The sequence below is a fragment of the Taeniopygia guttata genome, chromosome 1A (assembly GCF_048771995.1).
Source record: "Taeniopygia guttata chromosome 1A, bTaeGut7.mat, whole genome shotgun sequence".
NCBI classification, from domain to species: Eukaryota; Metazoa; Chordata; class Aves; order Passeriformes; family Estrildidae; genus Taeniopygia; species Taeniopygia guttata.
The window spans coordinates 6,624,082-6,644,214 of NC_133025.1; the positions used below are offsets into that span (position 1 = coordinate 6,624,082).

At 44.4% G+C, this 20,133-nt stretch overlaps 1 protein-coding gene across 2 annotated transcripts; it reads left to right on the forward strand.

Moving 5' to 3' along the window:
* Positions 1-679: 679 nt before the first annotated feature.
* Positions 680-17,399, forward strand: MCM10 (minichromosome maintenance 10 replication initiation factor). 2 transcript variants are annotated; one of them, XM_030290662.4, is made up of 20 exons: positions 680-859; positions 1,580-1,630; positions 2,392-2,712; positions 3,505-3,609; positions 4,193-4,327; positions 4,537-4,711; positions 5,415-5,580; positions 6,091-6,258; positions 7,598-7,714; positions 8,753-8,952; positions 9,871-9,971; positions 10,985-11,086; positions 11,186-11,303; positions 11,645-11,873; positions 12,685-12,844; positions 13,507-13,625; positions 14,491-14,604; positions 15,351-15,496; positions 15,705-15,747; positions 16,113-17,399. In XM_030290662.4, exons 2-20 carry the CDS (start codon positions 1,624-1,626, stop codon positions 16,194-16,196), a joined length of 2,610 nt encoding a protein of 869 aa, XP_030146522.4. In that variant the 5' UTR covers positions 680-859; positions 1,580-1,623; the 3' UTR covers positions 16,197-17,399. The 2 variants fall into 2 exon arrangements, with proteins under 2 accessions (XP_030146522.4, XP_030146514.4); XM_030290654.4 differs by having other exon boundaries at positions 718-875.
* The last annotated feature ends 2,734 nt before the right edge of the window (positions 17,400-20,133 follow it).

The window sequence follows — 20,133 nt, forward strand, 5'->3', positions numbered from 1 at the left end:
AGCTAAATGGGCTTACCCAGAGCCTGTATCAGGAATAATGTGTCCGGCAGGACCAGAGATGTGATTCTTCCCTCTGTTGTGAGCACCGGTGTGGCCACAGCTCGAATGCTGTGCCCAGTTCTGGCCCTCAGCTCAGGAAGGGCACTGAGGTGCTGGGAGGTCCCGAGAAGGGCAATGGGGCTGGGGAAGGGGCTGGATGGAGCACAGGTCTGAAGAGGAGCAGCTGAGGGAGCTGGGGGGGCTCAGCCTGGAGAAAAGGTGGTTCAGGAGGGACCTTTTCACTCTCTAAATTGCCTGGCAGGAGGGTGTAGCCAGGTGGGAGTCGGGCTCCTCTCCCAGGCAACCAGCGACAGAATGAGAGAGAGGACATGGCCTCAAGCTGCACAGGGGGAAGGTTTAGGTTGGACAGTGGGAAGAATTTCTTCACAGAAAGAGTGATTCGACATTGGTGGAGTGACCTGAGATGTTTAAGGAAAGTCCGACATGGCAGTCAGTGCCATGATCTAATTGACAGGTGCTGATGTGTTACAGGATGGACTCGATAGGACGTCCCCAATTCCATCGATTCCCTGACCCACACGCCGCCATCGCACCCGCCCACAGCCAAGATGGCGCCGGGCAGCGCTGCAGCTGCCAGCACTAAAGATGGCGCGTGCGCGCACGCGCGGGAAGGGGCGGGGCCGGTCCGAATTCTGGCGGGTACTGGCTGCGCGCGCGGCGGTGAGCGGGGTGCGTGAGGGGAGCGGGGAGAGTGGGGAGAGTGGGGCGATTCCAGCGATTCCAGCGATTCCAGCGATCCCCCGGGCACACGGAGCTTGGGCCGAGGATCGGGAGCCGCGGCGGAGGAGCCCCGCAGGAGGTCGGGGTTCTGCTGGGTGAGGGAGGCGGCCGAGCGGAGAGCGGAACCGTGAGGGGAAAAGCGCGGGGTCCGCAGTGGGCACTGGCCTTCCCTGCTCGTGCGAGTTCAGCGGTGTTGCTGAAAATTAATATTCTGGAGCATGAGAAAAACTCCGCTTTTGATCGTTGTGGGCGAAACAAAAGATTCTGCAGCAGGAAGATCTCTAAGCACAGTTGGAGTTTGGGTTTTTGACTCATTTGGCCTCAGTGGATCTCCCATCTTTCTTATCCAAGCTTCCCTGGTCCTTTCATGTCCGTCCGTGCTGATTTTTTTTCACGGACCTATGGAGAAGCTGTGAGAAACGCAGAATGTACACTTTTGAGAATAACAACTGTTAGATTTTAATAACTAGTAAAATGCTAGTTGTAATTATGGTGTACTCAGAGTAATCAGGTGAGGTGGTAATGGTTATTATTATGAGAACTTGGTAGGCATTTGTTAAATTCTGTGTCTATAATGGGCCTTTTTTATAAAAGTAGTGTCGTTACAGTGCAGCGGGTTCAGCATGGGTCAGAGTTTTGATGTAGAGGGTTTTAAATTGAGTGGAGTTCTCATATGCAGCTGTAAACAAAACCAAGCTGGTAGATTGCAATTTATCAAATAAGGAGCCTGAACACAATATATATTTATAGATGAGTTATATGTACTTTAACAGTATCACTTTTGTTGTCCCCATAACAGAATATTTTGTCTTGAGGGGCTCTTGAAGAAATCCTGGTGAAACTATGGACGGTAAGGGAGAAAATTCTCTTCCTTTCAGTGGGAAATATCAGTCTGTTAGCTAGTAAATTCAAGTGTTCAGAAAACCTGGTAAGGCTTTTAGCAAAGGAATTTACATTCCACTGAATTTATTTGCTGAATCCTTTGCGGTTGCCTCATGCTTTCCTTCTTGTCACTTTCCTGTGAGGCTGCTCTCTGCCTTCCCTGGTTTGGTGTTTTCCTCAGCAGCAAAGGCTAAAACAGTTTCTTGGTTTGCTCTGGTTTTCATTTTTTCTCTGTCTGTCCCATTCTTCTCTCTGCACTTATCTCTTCTCCATTTTTGTCCCTATTTTTTTGTTCTCTGTGTTTTTCCAGGAGCAAACTGTATCTGAGGATATGCTTTGTTGTCTGCCTTGCATATCCCTCTTCCCCTTTGATTGGCAAAAGCCACGAGTGTCTCTGTTGGCTACATGTTTACAGGTTCCAGGCTTTTCTGTGTAACAGCAGCTGCTGTTCAAGGAACTGCATAAGAGGAAAAGCCAGTGCTGAGTAGCTGGCAAGTTACACAAGCCTGTGCCACAAGCTGAGAGCATCTGCAACTACATTTTCATCTGGCCTCACAGCCAGAAGCTGCTCTAGATGCCTTTAGTTAAACCTGAAGTGTATTTTTTTTTTAATGCTACATGCTGCTCTGAGTTAGTTTCAGTTGTCATTAACTTGTACTTAGGGTGTCTTGAATGTTTATTCCTTTTCTTTAACTGGACAGAAATAACTGAGTCTATTTTTTGCCTTAGCTGATGATGATTTGGATCTGTTGGCTTCCCTTCTGGAAGAAAATGAAGCAACTGAGGAGAGGAATTCTCCTGAGGAGGAAGATGCTCCCAAGGATGAAGATGGGGAACCAGATGAGTACGATGAGCTCTTTGATGCAGAAGATGATGCATCCTACACTGAGGAGGTTGATGCTGAGGACAGCATGATGGATGAGCAGAAGGAGAACTTGGCTATGCTGTTTGGAGACGTAGATGACCTGCTGGAAGAGGAGGAGGCAGAGAAAGCAGTCCCAGCTTCAGCTCCCAGTCAGGCGAAGGAGAAAACCAATGAAGAACTGCAAGGTTTCTGCAACAGCATCTTTGATGTGTTTTGTTTGATATATTCTGTCTCTAGAGAGCTAACAGGCAGGAAGTATGGCCTGCCTGTTCTTAGTGATGGCTGGAGAGGTAATACTGAAAGGCCCTGTGAACGTTTCTAAGTTCAGTTTTCAGCATCCAGTGGCCAAACTACCAAACCTGTTTTCCCAAAAGGACAGAGGACCTAAGTAAGCCAGGGAGACTAACAGAGCTGTGCTGAGTAGCGTAGGGAAGGTTGCCTGTGTACCTGTGCCTTGTCTGATGAAGAGCAATGTTTCCTCAGTCTTCAGGGCATCAGATATCATCCTGGCATCTTTCACCAGCTCACCAGTTCCATCCCCCTCAGAACTTATTGACAGGAGGTTCTGCCCTACCAGTGTGGAAGTCATTGTGGAAGCAGAGCTGGCCACAGCTTTCCTGTGTCCAGGCTGTGTATTTGATTATATAAGGAAGTACTTCTTTATGCTAAGGAGTGCAGTCATCAGCCATTAAAATTGTTTTATGGTGAGCAGGAAAGTTTTATTCAACATGGGAAGGAACACACCACAATTGCATAAAACATTTTTATGAGAGGACGCAGCTCCAGGCTGTATGGAAAAGTTTCCCTTCACTATGAGCTGTGTAGAATCAAGTAAATCTGCATTATGACTCAAGTCTTCATTTAAGTTTCCATGATGCAGTAAAACTGCCAGATTTCCAGGGATCTCATAAATGCCTGTATGCAATGGCTTCCTGCTGTCTTCATTATTATCCTTTTTCTTCTCCCTTCTTTCCTAGCTGAGCTGAGAAAATTGCAAGAGCAGATGAAGACCTTACAGGAGCAGTTGCAGAAGACTGCTCTTGGGCAGCAATCCAGTTCAGGCCCCGAGAAGAAAACCCCTGGTAATGAAACTAATTAAATGAGTTTATGATTTATTGGCTTTCCCATGTGAGTTTATAGGCAGGACGTAAAATAATCCTGAAGTAGGCCCTAAGTAGCAAGAAGGAATGGTGGTCTGGTGTATTCCCACGTTGGTTGTTTCTTACAGGTACACATTAAATCAGTTTTGGTCTCGGCATCATGGATTAATTCTACATTGGACAGGTTTCATGACTAAGTGCTCCAGACTCTTCTGGAGGTGTCCCTTCTTACTGGCAGATGTTGGTACACCCAGTATATGCAGATGTGTTTGTTGCTATTGCATGCTGGATATAGTAATGAAACTTCATGGAAAGATTGCAAAACAGGGGATGTTTTGACTTTCCACAGCTTTGAGGTTGCAGTGACATCCAAAGTCTTAACTTGTCATGAGGAAGAATCTTTGGCGCTTTTTCAGCTGTTGCATTTCAGCTGACAAATTGGCTAAAAGGTTTTCATGTGGGGCACTGACTTGGACTTGTTATTCAGGAATCACACAGTTTGGAGCAGTGCTTAGAGTCTGAGTCCAGATCCTGAAGTCTCATAGTTTTTTGTTCTGTTGTCCAGGTAAATCTCCCTGTCCACCCTTAAAGGAAAGGAAAGTTCAGAAGCTGCAAGAGTCACCATGCTTCTCAGCCCAGCTGGATAATCCTCTACCACCAGCCAAGCAAGGAATGCAGAAATCAAAAGCATCCTCAGCAGGTACCATTCTCAGCCTACCTTTACTAAAGACACTGAGCTTCTATTGAAACCTTATAGTTCCCAGCAGTGTGGACACATCCAGGACAGTGTTATACTACTCAGTGCACCAGGAGTGATCTGGTCACAGTGGCAGAGAGCTTGTTAATTAGTTATTAAGTTAATTATTGTATTCTTTGTAATGGGAGCCATGCCTTTTTTCTTTGCTAAAGAGATCAAGATTCCTCCTCCACGACAAGTCCTCAGCCTGGCGTTCCAGCCTCTCAAGCCTGCCGTAGGGAACGCCCCCAGTAAGGTGACCAGAGAGAAGACTCCTCATGTGCCCGCATGCTCCAGTGCAACCATGCAGCCAGTGTCTGTTGAAACCTTCTCAGGATTGAGATTAAGGTCAGCAGCCCAGCTCTGAGCCCTGTCTGGGGACAGCCCCTCCAGTAAAGGCAAAGAAAACACAATGTGTATATGTGGTTTAACTATGTCAGATTAGTCACTTGCCATCAAGGGATGTAACACAATGCCACAGCACTGGCTGGTTGATCAGTAATCATGTAACATTGACTTGGCTTAGTACCATGTTTCTGTTTTTACCTCTGCTCTTTTCTAACAGAAAAGCTCTAATTTCATTAGCACTGCCTTCCCTGGCATATCCTCGGTGGTGGAGCCAGGAAGCAGTGGCCATGTGCAAAGGCCAGCTGAGCTCCAGTCGAGCCGGTTCTTGCTGCACACAGAAGCCTCAGGAGCCTCTCACCATCCCTATACTCAGTGTGGCCACAAGAGGACTCCGAATCCTCACGGTGTCCTCATGAGAACCCGAGCTGTATTCCCAGCTCAGTCAGCCATTCTTGGTCAGTCTGAAATGAGCAGAGTTAATGCAGGCTCGGGGCTGAGTTGCAATGCAGCTATTTGGACAAAAACGAGTGTCATCAGTAGCTTTCTAATATGGGGGGTTTTATTTCAAGTGACCTCAGGGTGAAGTAAGGCACAGAGGTGTTTTGCAGCAAGATGTTATCTCCCCAGGGAAGAGCTGGTTGGTTTTCATTGTTCATTTGTGCCAATGAATGTGTTGTCTTTTACCTGTTTTCACTGGATCTAGAAAACCCCGGGTGTCTTCAGCCGAAATGGACAGGAAAATGGCTAACAGGAAGCTCATCCGACTGTCTCAGCTGAAGAACAAACTTGCTACTGAAAATCTGGAGGAAATAGACTGGGTAACATTTGGAGTCATAGTGAAGAAGGTCACTCCTCAGAGTGCAAATAATGTAAGTAACTTCATTGTATCCCTTGCTATCTTCAAGTGAAATGCTGGTGGTCTTTCTTGAGAAACTTTCCTAGATCTTCAACTTAATCGGCCAACTTCATGTAGTTAATGGAAAACTTTTGTATTAAAGATCTGGGCTTGTCTGGTTTCATGCAGTATTGTTTGTGCCCTATAGAAAGTCATTGATGGAACAGATCTGGATACAACATGGTTTTGTGTGTTCAGTGGGGTAAAAACCTCTTTATTCAATGAGCTGCCCAACTTTGATATCAGAAAGGTTGGTGGTAGCAGAATTATTTGCTATTTTGGCCTTTAAGAACCCTAGAACTGGCAAAATGGATGGCTGGAAATACTGTATCTAAGCTCTGCTGAGGTTATAAACTGTGCTTTTCTAAGTTGGGAAAACCTCAGGAGGGGGAAAGTCAGAACAGCTCTTTAAAAGAAACAGCCAGAGGAGATGCAGTCAGCGTGTCTGCAGCGAAGCTGGAAGGAAAGGGAATGTCTGTTCCAGGGCAGGACCTTCAGTATCTGGCGGCTGAACGACCTGCGGGACCTCAGTGAGTGCGTCTCGCTCTTCCTGTTTGGTCAAGTCCACAAGGAGCACTGGAAGACCGACCAAGGCACCGTCGTTGGCCTGCTCAATGCCAACCCTATGAAATCTAAAGAAGGCTCAGATGAGGTGAGAGGATTTTTCATGCAGCTGTAGATAAAAACCTATAGCTGACCCTTTTCATGTTTGGCTGAGATTTCACTTTATGGCACATCTTCGGTTTGAAATTGCAGCAGTCTGCTCAACCGTTTGAATTGCATTCAGGTAGTTGCATGGTGTGTATCTGCTCCTGGCCTCCTGGGAGGCTGAACTTCAAGAAGTCCTATTAAGCATTTAAACCCAGAGTTTATTCCAGTTTTTAATCTGCTCTCGGTAGCAGTTGGCTCTTCCACAAATAGAGGGAGTGTATTTTTATTTCAGTTTATTCAGCTACTTCAGTGTAACGGCTATTTCAGCCTAGAGGTCTCTCAGAGCTGAAAAAGGTGGAAAAGCACATTTTCTCTCTTCTAATTCAAGCATGAGATACGATTACAAAATGTTTCTGGTTCAAAAATCACAACAGAGAGGCAGCAATATTTGATTTATTAAACAAACAATGCATTATGTAAATTTTTGTCAGCTGATACATAGTCGTTCACTTGTTTAATTGATTATTTATAAATGCAGAACATTTAAGATGGCTTCATTTTGCTAATAAATTAGTATATTTTTAATTGCACTGGAATGAAACCTGTTTCCAGTCACTTTTGTCAAGGGGAATTTCAGTCTAGTAGCTGATCATGTGGTGTTCTGCACTTTAAATTCTCCAAATAGAAAAATTAAGGCTCTCATTAATTGTCTTTTAAGCTATATAATTGCTTAAATTAGCATGAATAAGCAGTACATAGTCCCATTGGTGAGCAGAAAGGCACACCAGATTTAATAAGAGGGCTGCATTTAACTGTCAAGAACGGCTCTTCCTAGCTAAAATGTTCACATTATTGCGACATTAAAACTGAGTTCTGAAATTGGCTACAGGCACAGTCCCTGGTGTATTTGGTGGTGTGAAGCAGACGCTTTTCTTGCACAGGACTCAGTTTTGATTGGACCAAGACATTTGGAGAAGGACAGAGAGCCCTGGTACAGCTCTTCCTCCCGTCCCTGGCTGGATGTGGGGGTCATGATGGTGTCAGAGCCAAGCAGCTCTACAGGACCATTTACAGCACAATTAGAACTGCCTTAGGTGTTTTTTTTGTTTCCTGAGTCTCTGAGCATAGAACTCAAATGTCTTTCATCTCCTTGTGAGAAATAAATTCACTTTTTTCTTTTTAACTGAGCTATTTCTCAATCTGAATAGAACATGTGGCTTTCTTAAGCTAGGCCTGCATTTTAAGAGTGTTGTTAGTACCAGAGGTACTGAACCAGATCAGAGACAAACCAGTGACAACTAGAAAGAGGCCTATCCAGAAGTGTTCTGATTTCTGTCTAGGTGTGTTTGTCCATTGACCATCCCCAGAAGATCCTCCTCATGGGAGAAGCTCTGGATATGGGCACCTGCAAAGCCAGGAAGAAGAATGGTGATCCTTGTGCACAGATTGTGAACCTGGTCTGTATCTCAGTAGTCAGGGCATTCCTGAGCTGTTGGTGAAAATCTGGCTGCTGATTTTGTACTGATACTGTGACTTTACTTGTTTCTGGATCTTGACTTGCAACTAACTAAAGTGGGTGGAGAAAGCGAGAAATGAAACCCAGAGGAGCTGTTTCTGTGCTGGCACTGTGCAGGGGATTTCCCTAAATGAAAGGTTGGTGCTGCAGTGAAGGAGATGGTATTGACCCATGATGCCACACCCTTTCACTCTCCTTTGCTCCAGTGCAAGCTTCTATGCACTGCACTGGAAAACTTATCCAGAGAAAAACAACATGAGATTATTTGGGGAATGGCTATTTTTTTTTAATTATTTTAACCCATTAAGCTCCCTTTTCCAGCATACCTGCAAGCTGTTAGATTACTTACAACTGAATGTGGGGCACTGGAAATGTGAGAAAAAAGTTTTGGGATCCTTCTTTTAGGACATTACTGACTTGTACTAGTTTAAAGGACTTGTGGATTATGTTACTTCATGGCTATGGTGATGCTGTGATACCTGAAAGGAACCTTGCCCGAGTGAGAAGGATTGTAGATAGTAGGGTATCAAAAGGAGGAGAAAAAATGAAGCAATGAAGAACTGAGGAGGAGCTGGAAGTGTGGGAAGTGGGAAGAAAAATACAGAAGGTACTTTTAGCCAATCAAATCTGTGTTTGCAGACCCACTCCAGGAGGAGGCTGTGCATACAGTACATAAAACTGAGTAGAGTCAAGAATACAGAATCTGGGCAAGAGGTCCTGGGTGGGATATGAGCTGACTTCAAGGAATGGCCTTAAAATTCCTTGATGCACAGGGTTTCTAATGATTAGTATAGGCAATTTTAGCTTTGTTTTTCATTGCTCGAGTGTGGACATATTTTTGCTTAGTTGATCAAATACTGGAGTACTGCAATAGAAATGTTACTTCATTTTAGCCATACAAGGAGGCATGTGGGTGAGAGGAATGAAGGAAATTCTAATTGCTGGTGCTCTGTAACACGCTTCTCCTGTTTCTTTTCAGAATGACTGTGAATATTGTCGGTATCACATACAGTCCCAGTACAAGAAGCTCAGCTCGAAGCGGGCAGATCTGCAGTCCACCTTTTCTGGTGGCCGCGTTCCCAAAAGAGTTGGTCGGAAAAATCCCACTTTGAAGGAGAGGCTGTGTCAGGACGGGTTTTACTATGGAGGAGTCTCTTCAGCAGCATATGCAGCCTCAGTGTAAGACAAACCATTTTTTTCCCTTGCTTTTGAACATAATTTCCTTCACATACACAAGGGAGCCTGAAGCTATGTCTAAGGAAGTCTATTCATTTAGAGAATGCCTTTGCCTTAACTATGTTCACCAAACAGGAATAAAGCCCCACACTTGGCATAATCCTACTGGCCACATGGGGTTAACAAAGCTGCTGTTTGACAGGAAAATTTTAAGTTGGTACTAAGATCTAGTAAGGGTTGTTTTTATCTCTACATTAATAATGTGGTGTGAAGCCAGGCAGCTTTGTGTTTCAGCAGGTTAATGGACTTTGAGATCATGAGATCCCAAGCATTTGAGTCTTGAGATTGTAGCAGTATTTACTTATGGTTTACTGCATTTAATCTCAGAGTTGGTGTTTTCTGTATTTCCCCGTCTTCCCTGCCCGAAATAATACAGTGTCACTCCGGGTTAATGAGGAAACTGACCAGGATCAGTAGGTATCTCATAGGGACCAGGTTCTTTATATAAATCCCATGAAGACAGCTGTGGAAAGACGTGGAAAGCTGGATCCAGCCCTGTGCTTGACACAGCTTTTGTTCCCTTACTGCTGCCCTCTGATACCTGGTGTGACTCCACCAGGTAATGAAGCAATTCCAACCTCCTTTCCATCCCTGGAATGACCTGTGAGCGAAGCAAAGCTTTGATCTATGTTTAGTTGTCCTGTAATGCGTAGGAAATACATATCTCAACAAAGGGAGAAATGGGAGATCCTAAACATTATGCTGGAATTTGGATTTAAATTCACATCCTTCCAAAAAACAGACAGTTGGCCTTTTAGGGTGGCTGGAGTTTTATTGTAGCACTGGGCTGGTATTCAGGCTTCGGTCCTTGCTCTAAGCATGGGAAAACTCTGATGTTCTGCATTTGTTTCCTCTTTCTAGTGCAGCAGCTGCTGTGCCGAAAAGGAAGATTCAAACCACTCTCTCCAACCTGGTCGTGAAAGGATCCGATGCAATTGTCCAGGAAACCAGGCAGAAAATTGGTACCCAATTACTCAAGTAGTCTCTTCACTCTTGAGATGTTTCCAGCTCGATGTGTAGATGTGTCCCAGGGCCTTCTAGTCACTGACTGAACCTGGCAGTCCCTTTGCTGCAGAAGGGGTGATTTGCTTCCTCGCTTGGTCAAAACTCCTCTTCCCTCTTGAGATCACAGTTTCAAGGCAAATGTAATAAGCAACTGTGTGGCTTCATGCATCTTTTTTTCATCAATGCCCCCAAATTAAGTCTCCTGTTCTGTTTTTGGACAGTGACAGAAGATCTTTGCCAGATTAATGGGAATTGGAAGCTTTAAGAACTTTGAACCAGAGGATTTATTTTATTTGATTGAAATAAATTACTTCTGCCACCTTGAAAGCTTCTAAGGAATACTAAGTATAAATCAGGTTGGCAATGCAGGCAATCTGGTGGGTTACTGAGTAACCCACCTTGTTTCTAGTGCTTTTCTTTTGTGTCAAAGCATGTTCCTTCTGTAGCCCTGGGATGTCATCAGTCTTCTCTGCCTCTGTTTTGTTTCTGTAAAGCACTTAATATTACACTCTTTATGCTCCTTGGACAGCTGGTGACAGATTATTCAAACTGTGTTCTAGGTGCTACTTAGTCTTACTTACATCTTTCAGTTCCATCAGTTTTAGCTGACTCCATTTCAGATAACATAGTGTATGTCCATAGCAGCTTTTAGCTGCTCTGAATTCTCTGGGCATAAAGTGTGGAGCCTTCAGGACTGTCAAGCATCCTAAAATTGGGAATGGTGGGAGTAACACAGACAGCCAAGGCTGATGAGGAACTGAGTGATTGAGTTGCTGAAGGGATAAAAATGTCTGTGACAGATAACAAGACCTTGGGCAACCAAATGTAATAGAAAGGTTGGTCTTGCTTTGAGAAGTGGTCAGCTGACCTGCAAAGGTTTCTTCCAAACTAGAAAATTTTACATCTCAAAAGCCAGGTCTGCTTCCGTTCCTCAGGTCAAATCTGTTGTATTCCTGCCTCTTCCACTCAGGTGCAGCAAAGAGACCCATGCAGTGTTCTGAAGAATTCAGGGAACTGCTGGCACAGCCAACTTTTGGAGCACGAAACCTCTCCAAACACTGGACCAAAACAGGTATTGTCCTTTTGCCTGAAGGACGACCCACTCCTAAAATCACTCTACCACCTTCTGAACAAAGTGGCTTTTTATTTTGTTTTATTATTTTTTCCCCAGATGCTGAAAAGAAGCAAGGGGCAAATTTCCAGTCTATCTCTGCTTCAGCACTGCTCAAGCAACAGAAACAGAAATTGCTGGAGGCCCGAAAAAAGCGATCTGAAGAGATTCAGAGGCGGTAAGACACGCTGGCTCTCACAGGAAAGGTTCTGTTATGTAGCCCTAAAGACAGCTGTGTTTTCACTTCTTCTCAGCTTTGTGTGATGCTTCTCTCCGATTTTAGCTTTGAAAACAATTGGTCATTCACTCCTTCTGGTGACTTCTTCAAGTCACTCTTGATTTCAGCAAGTCCTTTATCAGTCTTGTTATCTTCTCCTGAATGCCAAAATGGCTGTGTGTTTCTTTTGGCAATTAAAGGCCAAATAGTAAAAAACATAGTCTGTATCCTCTCCTATTTGTTTCTTAAACATTTTTATCTGTGATTTGTATCCCTAACTGAATGAATTCTTGTCTTACAAGGTTTCTCCAGAACACAGGTAAAGCCAGCACTCCTGCTCTCCCATCCTCCTCCAGACAGACCTCCCTCCATTCCCCAGTGCCTGGGGCAGAGTTTCCCAAAGCTGCAAAAATGTCAACTCCTCAAAGGCCCAGGCTAGGTACAGGCTTCTCAGAAGGAGAAGATATCCTCTTCTTTGACAAGTCTCCTCCTCCAAGACCAAAGCTAGACAGCTTGGCAGAAGCCAAAAAGGTACCAGCTTTTTCGATCTTTAAAGTATTAAAGAGAGGTTAAGGGAAATTTAAGAGTCTTTGGTCAGCTCAGTTCTGGTGTTAGTGAAGTTTCTCATTTTTGGGATCACACTGGCCTATATTCCAGCACACCAGGATACCTGTGGTTCCTGATAGCTGTCAGTGCCAAAGTCCATGCTGCCATCTTGCCTTCAGTCAATCTCTTCAGGGAAGGGATTTCTGCTGAAAATCGCTGGAGAGCTAAACTCTGGCATTGCTAATGCAGTGTACTGCAGGTGTTTTCTGTTTGACAGGTAGGTAAGCAACTGGTTTAGTTGTGTTGTGTTATGATTCTGGATAATTTTGTTTTCTAACCAAAACAGACTATTTTTTTTTTTTTTTGCAAAAATATGTTCATTTGTTGGTCAAAGAAACTTTTCCAGGTAGAATGAGGAAGTCTTAGCATTCTGGGAGTATGAGAAGGAATAGTTGTAATACATTTTCTATTAGTTCCGAATAATCAATTTATGTGGAAATCTCATGATTTGATTTCTCTGAAAAACTTACTGATTTGTGAAACATGTAAAGCTCAGCTGCAGAGACACCAGGCCTGGTAGCACCTGTGGAGAGGTGATTTTATGGTTTGGGAAGTCACAAGAGGTTGGGTGCATGGCAGAGCTGGGAATTTTGCTGGGCCTCTCTCCAGCCAGCTCAGTGCTGAGGCTGGTGGATGTTCTTTCTTCCAGCTGACAGCCTTCCTTTGCTACTTCTGGAAGTAGGAGCTGGGAGCCAGACAGGTCACCAACACTTGCCTGCTCTTTCCTGTTTTCCAGCTGGCTGCAATACGACGACTACGAGCAAAAGGCCAGATTCTTCCTAAAACAGACCCAAACAGCGTCAAGAGAAAACGGACTGATGTTGAGGATGTCCTAGAAATTGTTGAAAGAGTTGAGAAAAATGTTGCTCAGCCACAAAGTGCAGAAGCAGATAATGGTATGTACTGTTAGCTTCTAGAACAGAAAAAAATGTGCTTCTGTCCTACTGACAGAGCAGTAGTTGCTCTGGGTTAAGGACTTAATTGCTGTGCTAAAAAGAGGCCAAGTTAGGTCTGTTTGGAACTTCAAGGGTTTGTTGGAAAGACGAAAAAAATCTCAGTGGAGAAAGTGTGCGATGCAATCTCTGATTGCTGTCTGTGCTCATCTCTGTTCCCTTTCCTCCGGCACTCGAGCATCTGCAGTGCAAGGCTGACTTCACCAAGGGAAAACAAGAACCTTCCCACCTGGGAAGGTATCTGAATTTTTTGTGAGAACTTGAGTTTGCCTGCTGGTGATTTACTGTGTGATCTTGGATGAATTGTTTAATTCCCTTTAAAGTTTCTTCATCAGTCAGTGAGGGAACACTGCTTGCACTCCTGGGAGTAATGTGAAAATTCCTAGTACAGTGCTTTGAGAGCAGATGCAATGTTATTTTTATAAAATACTTTTATTTTTTCTGAAACCATATTTGAACTTGTTTTCATGTTTCCAAACTATGAAAGGCTGCTGTTTGACATGAACATCTGCCCGAGAGACCTGAGACTTCCAAAATCTCCTGCAGTGAGCAAGTTTAGCCATCACAGCCTTGTTTTGTAGGACTGAACATTTTTGTCTCCCTAGAAATGGATGGACTGGAACCTGCCCAAAAGAAACGGCGTGAGCAGCTGGCCTATCTGGAGTCAGAAGAGTTCCAGAAAATCCTGAAGGCCAAGTCCAAGCACACAGATGTCCTAAAAGAGGTATTGCCTCCATCCAGCTGTGACTGGGGGCTTAGAACTGGGAGCTGACTGGACTCCTCATGATTTCAGCAAGAAGCAGGCACCCAAACATCTCACAGGCTCCAGACTGGCCCGAGGAGGAGGGCTGGGAGTCTCTGGGCACACAGGGCACAGTGCCTGCAAGCCAGCACTGCTGCCATAGCTGGCTAAAGTCACGTTGCCAGTTGACACCAGTTTTTTGTTGTGTTGGGAAGGATCAGTGCAGTTTACTGTTGGTGGATAATCAAAGAAATCCCTCTGCCTTAATATCAAAGAGCCACATGCCTATTTTGTCCCTCATTGCTTGACATCTTGGCCACATAAAGCCAGCTGCCACCTTCATCTGGGGCTCATGTCAGCTGTGAAATGCCATCAGGTGCCCTGAAGAGCTGAGAGATTGGGTTTCTCACTTTGGGAGTCTCTGCTGAGCACTTTCCCAGGGTTGCAGCACCTCCAATGGCACTTGGACACTTACTGGCATGAAGTCATAGTTGTTTTAAGGTCTTCTGGGGAGTAATATTTTGGCTAAGAACCTATTCCATTAATTACATCTGCCTACCTGACTTCTCTCTGCCCTGTCCTCTCTGCACATAGGAATGTGCTCATTTCAGTACTTCTGCTGTTAAACATTCCCACTCGTGCATTTCAGAGGTGGCTCATGTCAGTGCTGGTGAACTACAGCAGGTGGACAACAATGGATTCTTTGAAACAAGAGAGACGTTGTGTTTCTCTGCTCCCAGACTGCAGTCTGCTTCAAGCAGACCTGATAATAATTTGCCCTAAGGCCATTTATGGAGTGGCCTCTCCCCTCTTTGTGTCCTCACAAGCCATTTTGTGTGCCCCACAGGCTGAGGCTGAACTGCAGGAGCAATACTTTGAGCCACTGGTGAAAAAGGAAGAGCTGGAAGAGAAGATGAGGAACATTAAAGCAGTGAAATGCCGAGTTGTGACGTGTAAAACGGTGAGTGAAGGGGAGCCAGGGTACCAGCAGGGGAGTGGAACGTGGATTCTACAAAATGGTGCTGGACTATCCTGCAGAATCCCATCTGTCACTCTCTTGGCTGTGGTCCAGTGCAGGGATTGATGGTTTGTTCCTTATGCCTATTGTTGAGAGCAGTCTGTGCAGAGAGTGACTGAGACATGGCAAGGCTTTAGTGCTGTGCTCAACATCTCAGCTCAGTGCTTATGCCAGTGGTTCCATGGGTATTGCTGTCCTGAATTTCTCCATTTCTTCCATGAAGTGTTTTGTACCAAGACCCTCAGTTCCCCATATTTCATGAAAAAATAAGCAAAGTCCTTGAAAACATCAACACTGGGTGGGAATCCTCTATCTGCATTTCCAGGGACTTGGCCATCAGGAAGAGGAGTGGAGCTTTATGACTGTCCCAAATGTACTGAGAGGAAGGGAAGCATTACCTCCCACTTCCAACGTTTCAGCCCCTGCTGAGCTTTCCCTCTTGCTGCCTTCCCTACCTGTTTTGGGATTGCACAGGGGGACATTTGTGCCCCATGAAGAGCTGGAAACGGGACCACAGGGTGGTGGCAAGGGGAGGAGGGTATTAGAAGGAGCAGTGACAAAGCCTGGGGTGGTGATCCAACTGCTGGGCTCCTCAGGGTGGGAGAGGACAGGGATGCTTTCCTCTGAACATTCAGCTGTTGCCAGCCCCCAGCACAGGTCTCATACGCTCTCTCTCTCATCCATGACAGTGTAATTACACCTATTTCAAGCCTCTGGAGACTTGTGTGCAGGATAAGCACGACTACCTCTGGCATGATGCCATCAAGAGATTTTTCAAATGTCCTTGTGGAAGCAGAGCTATTTCCCTTGACAGGCTTCCAAAAAAGCCCTGCAGGTAAGAAATGAGCCTCATGAAATAGTGACTGGCACTTAGGTACAGTCCCTTCACAAGTAACTTGTGAGTCACATAACTGTGTCCTAAAGGGGCAATGTTGGCCCTTGTGCCAAGGAGCATGGGCTGGGTGTGGGGCTACTTTAGGATCCCCTCATACTGTGTAGCAAACACAGCACAGTGATCCTCACATGCCATCTTCATCTTTCAGTAACTGTGGCCTCTTCAAGTGGGAGCGAGATGGGATGCTAAAGGTAAGCGTGAGCCAGCAGTTCTGAGCACCTCAGCACTCCAGCTGCTTCCTGTGGTACTTCTGTCCCCCTCTTTGATTCTGTGCCCTTTCAAGCTCCCAGCAGAGCCAACAGCTCTGCATTTTGTCAGCTACACACAGGTACCTGCAGGCTCTGTTATAGTGGACTTCTACCTTTTGCTTTCTGTTCTCAAAGCTTTATTTAACTGTGGGGAAATGGCATTTGAACAAAGTTGTAAGAATTCAGAATGTCAAGGTCCCTAGAGGGTCAGTCAGGTAATTTAGCCCTACCACAATTTCTGCCAGAGAAGTGTTTGGGAAATGCCTACCACACGTGTAACTTCTTTTCTCCATGGTTCATGTTTCCAGGAGAAAAAAGGTCCGAAGATTGGTGGAGAAACGCTTTTACCAAGAGGAGAAGAACAACCAAAATTTCTCAATAGTCTTAAGTGACCTGGAGTTGATTTTTTTCATAACATATGGATGGATTTTTGTGTCTGAAACACATTTATACTAGACTGCCAAGAGGATTCAGGTTTTAGTGATGAATCAGTAGGGAAATCAGTTTTTGATGAAAAGATCATCTGACAAGTGTCCACAGGCTGCTGCATGAATATTGAATTTTGATCTTTTTTTAATTGACTGAGTAAGACTTTACATGAAATGCAGTCATGCCTGTTCTTTCCAACTAACAACACAAGAGTGACCTCGCTATTCGGTGACAAATCATCATGACTGGGAATGACTGTATATTCCATAAGCACTTATGAAATTAATACTATGATGTGTTTATGCCAACCTGTCTTCAGCTCTGGAACAAAAAGGGGGGTGAGAGGGTTGTAGGCACAGAGCATTCTCCATTCAAAATTACTCACTCTGAGCCCTTAGAAATAGATGTCATACAGGTGTCCCGAGTTTTTCCTTGGCTTACCTGTTACAGAACCCTTCTGTGGCTTTGGCCCTGCAAGCCCAGCAGTGTTTATGGTGGAAACTCAGAGCTCCTTGTCCCTCGGCACCATCCACACTACAGTGCTCTTGTGGCTACAGACCTGGAGCTCCCACTTTGAAAAACATTTTAATGAATCTGGCACCAGCTTGTGAGTGGTTTTAAAGAGCTGAGTGATTATATTTAAAAGTTTTTACCCTTTTTCTGGTATTTTAAATAGGAACAGTAGCTGTCTCAGACCAAGAGGTGGCTCCTGAGAACTGCTGTCTCCTCACAGGCATTTTTCTGACAGCACATCTCTCTAGGGATGCCTGGGGCCTTTAACCAGCTTATCCTGGACCTGAGCCTTTTCCTGCCCCTAGCTCCTAAACCCCCTCTAACCTTAGTGATTCAATCAAAGTGACATTAAACATCTCACATGTCCCAGAGGTCTTGTCAATGCCTCTTGTTTGCTTGCACAGGGGCTGGAAGAGAAATAAATTACTTCATTTGAAGCAACTGAACAGATTCACCTCAGCATTCTACAGCCCTCATCTCTTACTGGTGCTTTTATTGGTGCAACTTGGCCTGTAGCATTTCAGTCTCCTGTTGGTACTGTTTGCTGAGTGGGGTGTCACTGCCAGGGGACAGAATCAGTAACTGTGATATTGTTTGGCAACATCTCCTGTGCATTCCTCATTCAGAATAAAAGAGTACAGAATAAAACACTCCTTAGGTCTGCATGGTATTTCTCTGATGAAAAGGATGAGTTGCTTCCTCAACATCTTTGTTTTCTCACAAGCCCAGTGCTGAATCACCAAAAGGAACTGGTTTGTGGTCTGTAACTTCAGCTTTCACAGAATTTGCTCATTCAGACTTGAGAGTTTCTCACCTGGCATCCACAAAACCACTATGAAGCTCCATGTTGGTATCAGCCTTCAGCCAGCATATTAAAAGATCACACTTTTTCCAGTTCCTGTCTCTTGGGCCCAAGGCAAGGAGATTCTACAGAAATCATAATGTCAAAGGAGGGTTAATGGTAAGACACGTATCTCCATGGGAGTGCAAGCAATGCTTGTATGCAAAAATAGGGTGAGGAAACAGTGAAGCAAACCAGTTGCTTTGCTTAAGCTCTAGCGTAAACAAGGAGTGGGGGAGATGGATGTGGATGAATGCATGGATGAATTTATATGCCTCACTATTCTGAGATGCTTTTCTTATGCCAGAAGTTGCACTACTACCCCGATTCCTGAATAATCTACTCTAACAACAGGGAAGCTGGGATCAGGATGGTCCCAGCAAGGAGCTGAGGAGATACTGGCACGTGCTTTGCCCAAAGCTGTCACCAAAATGGGCTTGGCCCAAACATCCTGCAGGACCAGCAGTTACTAGATTTTTGGGTGATTCTCAGCTGCAGCACCCCAATGTTTGTCTCATACCCAGCACCTGCCTTTCCAGGGATCACTGGTTATTCAGCCACACAAGCCATAACAGAATTTCTGAGCCACAGAAATAATCCACTGCAGCCATTAAAGCTGGTTTTGCTACAATTTAATCTTTGTTTTAAAAACAAAATCCACATTTTTCATCAGCTATAGCAATGACTTCCCATGTAAGCTCATACTGAAACTGATTCACTGGTGCAGAAGGATGTTAAAAACTTTAAACATGTAACTACACATGGAATTTTATATTAATATGATTTTACCAACTATATTATTAGTAACCTTACATTAACAGAGTGTCAACCCAAAAATAAGACAAGAGAATGACTAGAAAAAATAAGTAATGCACAGCTCATCATAATCTTTCATTACCTAAACTAGCTGCAGCAATCAGATTTTGTAGGTCAGGTTTTCTTTGAAGTCCATCAAAGAAAATAAGTTCAGCCTTGCTGCATTTATTTTGTACTAGCATGAAATACTTTTATAATGCAGCATTTGGGGCAAGTTCCTTACGCAGGGGGCAAAAAGCACATGACTCTGGCTCCTCAAGCTGATGCGTAAGCACAGGTTTCCCATCCTGGTCTTCAGAGGTTGCTTTAAAGATTGATTCTTTTTCCTTGCACTACCTTTGCTCACTTCTTCCTAACTACCTGCATGTAAAAACCCCACAAACAAAACCCAGCAACAACAAACCTAGAAAACCATCTTTGAATACAGTGCTTCCTGCTTCTTCCTGGTATGAGCAGATTTTGGCCATAAAAACACCCAATAACTTATTCACTGCCTCTTCGAAGTCTCAAACAGAAATGTGCAGACAACACTGAATTAAATTAAAAGCTACAAGCTCCAAGGCACAAAACCCTGCTTGGTGTAAGCCAAGAGGCTCACTGGATTGATGTGGTGAGCAGAGAAGGTGCTTGGATGGGTGTTCCATAAACTACGTCCTCTTCTTGCAAATCCAGTTACAGAAGGATTGAATTACAGCCCCTCCTATCTAAACACCTGCTGGCACAAGCCTGTCCTACCTGGGCTGATTTCCACTGAAAAGACAGCAAAGAACATGGATGAAATCAAATTTGGCAGCCCAGAGGTGGGAACAGTGATAAATAGAGCTGGATTTGCAGAGCTCCTGCGCTGATTTATAGGGATGTGAAGGGGCTGTGTGTGGAGCAAAGATGCTTCTCCAGCACAGGCAGGCAGCAAGAACCCTTATCAGCAGAAAGGCCAAAATCACTTGTGAGTTACAAGATAAGGTAGTGATTAAAGATTAGCACAAGGTCTGGAGCAGAAACTGTTTTATATTTTGCATGTCCAAATTCAATTACTTCTTTCTCTAGCTGCTCTTGGATCATGTTCTTAACATCCCTGTAGTAGCACTCTAAGCTGGTGAGGTGACAGCTGTGTGAGGACATTGGGCATCACTCACTGCCACTTAGATTACAAAGGACTGCTGGAAAAGGATCTCCTACATCCCAGATCAGCTTATAGAGTCAAATCTACTTGGAAAAAACTATGATGTAGTTAATTAAACTTGCTTTTCCTCCCCATTTCTCTTGCATGAAGTAAGACTTTGATCTACAGCATTAGAAGCCAAAGCTGGGATTCAAAATCCTTCCTTTGGCACCTGCCCAGAGTCTTCACATCAAAGCGCTGAGCGTGCAACCACTGTCAGCAAGGTCAGGAGTCAGACTAAATCTGACATTTCTGAACTGCTAGTCTGGAAAATAGCACATAAATTCGAAGCAAAATATCTTCTCTGTGTTCACTGTCTTTTACCAAGCTCCAGGAGGCTTTTGTTTTCAACACATGTGAAATATCAAGGCAGAAAAAAAAGTTTCTGAAAGACTGGGGCTTCATGCAACTGCAGATGGCCAAATAAGCAGCCAGATGTCTAATTTTCACATGGTCCTTTTTGAATCTTGGATACTGCTACTAAAAAAAAATTATCCAAGAAGGGCTAACATGGTTAACCTAACCTGCAGGAACATGAAGTTAGTTGGAAAGAGTTTTACATGAAACA

Excerpts from the sequence above, each read along its gene's own strand:
- MCM10 (XM_030290662.4), top strand. Across the intron at positions 11,087-11,185 it reads CAAACACTGGACCAAAACAG|ATGCTGAAAAGAAGCAAGGG; the intron begins GTATTGTCCTTT and ends TTTTTTCCCCAG. Across the intron at positions 15,497-15,704 it reads CTTCCAAAAAAGCCCTGCAG|TAACTGTGGCCTCTTCAAGT; the intron begins GTAAGAAATGAG and ends TTCATCTTTCAG.